This window comes from Orbicella franksi, chromosome 11 (genome assembly GCF_964199315.1).
Source record: "Orbicella franksi chromosome 11, jaOrbFran1.1, whole genome shotgun sequence".
Taxonomy (NCBI): domain Eukaryota; kingdom Metazoa; phylum Cnidaria; class Anthozoa; order Scleractinia; family Merulinidae; genus Orbicella; species Orbicella franksi.
This window is the reverse complement of record NC_138155.1, coordinates 20,711,235-20,717,234: the sequence shown is the minus strand read 5'-3', so window position 1 is coordinate 20,717,234 and position 6,000 is coordinate 20,711,235. Positions and strand designations below refer to the sequence as shown.

At 36.2% G+C, this 6,000-nt stretch overlaps 1 protein-coding gene across 1 annotated transcript in view; it reads left to right on the top strand.

Moving 5' to 3' along the window:
• The first annotated feature begins 524 nt into the window (after positions 1 to 524).
• Positions 525 to 6,000, top strand: part of LOC145460182 (E3 ubiquitin-protein ligase RNF123-like) — a 46,660-nt gene continuing 41,184 nt past the window's right edge. The window contains exons 1-6 of the mRNA XM_081444922.1: positions 525 to 893; positions 975 to 1,079; positions 1,610 to 1,689; positions 3,856 to 3,965; positions 4,446 to 4,500; positions 5,788 to 5,873. Coding sequence (XP_081301048.1) covers positions 1,012 to 1,079; positions 1,610 to 1,689; positions 3,856 to 3,965; positions 4,446 to 4,500; positions 5,788 to 5,873 — 399 coding nt within the window. The 5' untranslated portion in view covers positions 525 to 893; positions 975 to 1,011. The remainder of the gene's footprint in view (positions 894 to 974; positions 1,080 to 1,609; positions 1,690 to 3,855; positions 3,966 to 4,445; positions 4,501 to 5,787; positions 5,874 to 6,000) is intronic.

The window sequence follows — 6,000 nt, the reverse complement described above, 5'->3', positions numbered from 1 at the left end:
TGAGGTCAAGTATAAATTATATAATCAAACCCACAGTAATAAGGTCAATTATTGTATGGCTGTGTCTCAAAAGGACTGGGAACTACCAAATTCACGAATTGGATTGGCTGAAATCGATATTGACCGCGGTTTAGATTTTCCCATCTGGACCGGCATCCAGACCGGTTTCATTTTGCGTTGAAAAAGTAGCAAACTAAAACACAAAAATGTCCATCATTTTCGTTTATTTTCCTCTCAATCATTTATGGAAGTGCCAAAAAGCCTGATGACACACACACAAAAAAAAAAAAAAGAAAAAAAAAAGTAGAGAGGACGAGCAAATTTCGCAGGTTTAAGTTAAGCTCATCGCCGTTCGCAAGCAAAATGTCAGCTAGTACAAACCAATTACATTAAATGAATTAAAGTTTTCTCCTTTGCCATATAATAAACATCTTATGAACCGAGCTAAGTCAATCTGTATGGGAGAATCTTGACCTCGGTCGTGTGTACAGACCTCACTGCGTTCGGTCTGTGCTCGCGACCGAGGTCAAGATTCTCCCATACAGACCGACTTAGCTCGGTTAATAAGAGCTAAGTATAAATTATATAATCCAAACCTACAAAAATATTACAGAGGCACTGCTCTGCCTTTTTGTTTTATTCTTACAAAGTTACGAACTGTCAAAAACCTGAAAACTGGTACGAGCCACCTTAAATCTAATCTTCCGTTTGCCGGGGAGCTGCGCTGAGAACGGTCGGTAAATCGCGCGCGGTCTGCGATGTTTACCTCACGTGACCAGTTGCCCCAAAAAGGCCTGGTAACAAAACATCCAATATGGCGGCTCGGTGAAAAGTCTGCAGAATATTTTTGCACATATCTTATTCTTAAACCACCCAAGCCTCGATTCATAATGGTAAAACTTTGTTAAAGACTATCTAAGGCCGATTATTCAACGTACGTCTGAAAAATTCGTTTGTCGGAGTGGTGATTTTAGATTTCTCGCGACAATCTTCGTGGAGTCTTCGAGCTACATGGATGTTGATCAGTTCTTGTCAACTGTCTTCCCATCGAAAAGGGACGAAAATATCGCCACCCCGAGGTAACTAGCAAAATTTCATAGTGCTTAATTTTTCCTTGAACTTTTATTAGTGCAACGGAGGGACGTGAGATCACTTTGCAAGGAAATTAATCGTGACAAAATCACTCGTAATCATATAACTTGCAGTGCAGAATTTTTTTTTTTTTTGTAATTGCTTACATGCAAGCTTATTTCATTTAACCATTACTCTTATTTCTATGCGTCCATGAACATCCCTATAGTTATGTATGATTAGCAATTTTTTTCTAAGATCAGTCATCCAGAGAAATTAAAATGCGTAATTTAGTTTGTAAGGAGCTCGAGTACCATACATGTACAGATGTAGGACAATGTGATAAAAGTCCTTTTCTGTAGCCCAGGGAGAGTGGATTTTTTCTGCTGTACTGGGAAACTAACATTTATTTGAATATTTACCTGACATTATTAACAAAAGGCTTTCAGGTTAGCATGCACTGACCCCAACTTGCTCATCAAAGGGTAACTGGCAAAATTTATGTTTTGTTCACCCTGTGATATTCCCGCTTTTGTAGACGGCCGTTATTGGAGTATGGGACCCTTCAGGATCATATTGAAGAAATTCTTGCTCAGTATGACGAGGAGCCTAAACCAGGTATGTACATCCATTATATCTGATAATACTTATTTTAAAATAAAATTATTACTCCTTAACATGCTCTTGTTAAGTTATTCAAATCAGTCATTATTAATGAATGGAAAGAAACAGAATGATGAGAATTAACCCTTTGGAGTCCACATTAATTTTTAAGGATTTCAGAAAATTTTGACCCAGATAATTTAAAACATCATTTGTTTTTACCTTTTTAACATTATCAGGTTCTGCAAAAAACATTCCGATCCTTGATAATTGCATTTTATTTTGAGTGCAATTAGTAACGTGTCTGATGAGACATGAAACCATCATAAGAGTTAAATTTTTAACAATTGTGTCACGCCATACTCAAAATAGAAAAAGTTATTAACCTTGAAGGCCAAAAAATGAAAATGAAAATTCCGATAACTACACAGAATGATAGAATAACTATCAAGGATTATTCTGACACCTCAGTTGATATATTCACTCAACTGTAAGACTTCCTATGCCAGACTTCACAAAACTGGGTACTTGTGTGACAAATCACTTAGTCTTAACAGATGTTACTGAATATCATTGTTTTTGAACTTGAGCTGGGTTAAATGTTTTGTCCACTTGGAACCATCAAAAGAATAGTTATACATGGCTTTCCTGCTGCTCTTGAACCGTAAAGATCTAGCTCCTCTGCTTTTTCGTCCCCAATAATGACATTCTCAAATAAATCTGGCTCCCGAGGCGGCATTTGTGTGTTAAATCATTGTCATTGTCACTTTTGAATTCTTCTATGTCAGATTCAAAACCATTGACTGGAATAGCGAAGTTTCTATGCAAATAGTCAAGTATTTCTTGAGCACTCGCTATACTTCACAGACCTGCTCATGTTTATAAGTGGTCTTTAAATCATGTCTTGTCACCAAAAGCAAAAATTTGCAAAAAAAAATGAGATGAAAACAACTCTAATCGGACTGAAATGGTGTCTCCATGTTTGTTTTGTCTAATTTGGCCGTTTGGGAGCTGGTAATGACTAAGGGGAAGACTGCTGGTTAAAGGAAGTGCTGGTTATTCTGCTGACCGATATATGGGACACTGGCCCCCAAAGGGTTTTAAAGGAATTCAGGCTGGGATTATGGTGCATTTTACATGTTACAGAGTTGCAAATAAAGCAGACTAGAGATGCATTCTACAATGTTTAGTTTTAACCCCTGAATAAAGTGACTTGGGCCTGGTTGTTCAAAATGTGGATAACGCTATCCACCAGATAAATCGCTATCCACCGGAGAAGTATTGTCAAAGCAAACCATGCTATCTGCTGGATAGTGATTTACTTTTTGAACAACCAAGGCCTGTATATAACTATGTACGTAAATCTGAAATATACTTCATGTAATAATTTGTACAGGTTCCTGAAGTAAATGGTTCCAAGATTCTAATACCAACCTCATAGAGTAAAATAATCAGAAATATGCCAGGATTAAGAGCAGTCAATTATTCAGATATGGGATGAATTGCAGCCTAACAGTGATTTTGTACATGCTGTGACTTGTTTTGCTTACATGTACATTTGTTAATGGCAATACACTGCAAGTAATCTTAAACTACAGGATATGTCTCTGAATGGTCACTGTAAAATAGGCCTTATCATGGTTTTCAACACCATGTAGACGGGTATGCAATTAAAGTAATCAGAAATTGCAGTGTTTATATGGGAATCTGATGGATTGGGTAGGTGCGGTTCGCGGGTAAAACAAATTACAGACAAATACAAATGTATGGGAAATTAGAGAAATTAACTGAGCATGTTCTAGCCAAGTTACATCCTTCAGACTTGGTGAATACATGTACAGTCTTCTACCCAGTATTTTAATGTTGAGATTCACAAATTGTGTAGAATTCAATTTTGGAAAAAGTTATTTGCCATCGGATTCCCATACAAACACTGTAATTTCTGACCACTTTGCCTACCCATCAAGATGGCATCAAAAACTGTGTTAAGGCCTATTTGAGGTTACTGTAGACCTTCAAGGGCTGATTTTGTCCAAAATATTTTTTCACGCTAAATTCACGACTACTACATGTACTTAATTTAAAGTCGAGGTAAAAGAAATTGATTTAAAACTTAAAATGTGAAAGAGTTAAAATCTGTGACTATACTACTGTTGTCTCTAATACCTGTATACTGTCTAGAGCTGGATGCTGAAGAAAGAGCTTTAACAGATGGAAGAATTGGACCAGAGACAGTAGGAATTGATAGAGCTAGTCTTTGTGGCTCTATGAATATTAATGATGGCATCGAGGTACATGTACTTCAAGAAAAGTATTTCTTTCAATAATATTGCTGGCTAATGTTTAGTTTTGAGTACATGTAATTTCGAGTTTGGTGTGTTTGTCACTCCACGCTTGATGCACAAAGTGGGTGCTTCAATCTTAAATTTTGAAGATGTAATTATTAAACTGAGTGAAATCCCTTTTGAATGGAGACTCTAGGGCACTTCCCTGACCCCAGTTGTTCAAAGGGTGGATAGTGCTACTGAACAGCAGGGAGGTGATGTCCTTTTAATAGAGGGTTGTTACATGTATGACTGCCTAATTACAGTAAATAATGTTAACAACTAACATTTTGCAGTTTATCTATTATTAATAATGGTAAAGCATTCCAGATCGACAGTGTTGAATTTGTCCCCTGTCAACGATAAGTTCCCCTTTTTGAGGTTATAAGATTGCTGTGGCCAAATTAAGTTAACAGATGTCTTGTGTAAATTTGTGTTGTTTACTAGATTGAAAGCAAAAGCAACTTCGGCAGTGTTAGAGCAAATCTCTGTGTTTGCAAAGGTATTCATGAATTCCTTGATAATATATGATTAATATATGTAAATTAGTTTAGGTAATTGGACGGTTTCAAGTTCAATTTGGAATTAATTTGCACTTGTGAGTTTTTCAAAAAGCTGAAATTGCACTCGCCGAAGCGGCTCGTGCAATTTCAGCTTTTTGAAAAACTCACAAGTGCAAATTAATTCCAAATTGAACCAGAAAAACCGTATGATTACTTATTAATAACATAAACATGAAAATATTTGCGTAGAGGAAGTGCCAGAAGACCTTTCTTGAAGCCATGTTTTCTCATTTGAGAAAAATTTTTTCAAAGTTTCTGCACAAAATTTTTGTCCTCATTGTACCTAATATCATTGTCTTCAAAAATTTTCTATTGTCTTTCAGCCAATCGTAATTCAGGATTACGATGTGTAATTTGCACTGGTGTTACACTTTTTACACTGGTGTTACATTTGAACTGCCTTGCCCTCAGCCAATCAGAACTGAGTAATTTTTTCATGTATATTATCAATTAATAAATTATGAAAAATAATATAGATGAGTCAGTTGCAATCTACTGTAAACACTTACTTATTAGATTGCAAAATGGAATTTGTAAGTAAACTTAGAATATAGCATGCACCTAAATTTATACTAACAGTATTCATGACTGTGTATTATTTTTATAAAATATACAGTCATTTTCAAGGCCACAAAGTGTTTTGCTATGAAAAAATGCTTGAATATATATCATGTTCTCATCAATGTAGGGGGCAGAGGGCTTGTTTAATGAGGTAGACCGCTGGCACTAATTGAAGTGCCAAATGGGCAAGCCTCTAGGAAGGGGCATACTCCCCCAGAAAAATTTGAATTGGCATGCTCTGAAATGCCATTTTAAGCATTCTCTTGGAGATATTTTGCCCCAAAAAACTGTTTTGGAAAAGGTCAAACTACCAAGAATATTAAGAGATTACAGAGACTGTCTTTTCAATTTTTTATATACATGTAGTGCTAGAGTAACTGAAAACATATACCACACCCTGACCCCGTGCCCCATCTCTATCTACAGACTTGACTTGACTGTCCTGAGACAAGGACAGTCAAGATTCAGTTACGTTCCAAAACAGGTGTTTTCTCCATACATGTATGTAAATTACCACTTTACAGGCATTACACGTATTTCACAAAAAGTACATGTAGACAACTAAGAAATTGAACTTGCTGTTTTTTAGCCAGCAGCTGGCACTTAATGAGAACCCTGGAATATATAGTAGTTAAATTTTAGTTTCTGATTGTATTGTTTTCAAGGCAGGTGGATGTATGAGATATTGTTAGGGTCCAAAGGGATCATGCAGCTGGGATGGGCGACTTTGCAGTGCAGGTTTACTAATGAGGTCAGTCTGGAAAAATGATGTGAGAAAAAAAGGTCACCTTTATCATGATTCCAAAAATTTAATGACTAAACTTGCACCAGGCCAATGGTTATTTGAAAGATACATATAACAAGTTGATCTGATTTGA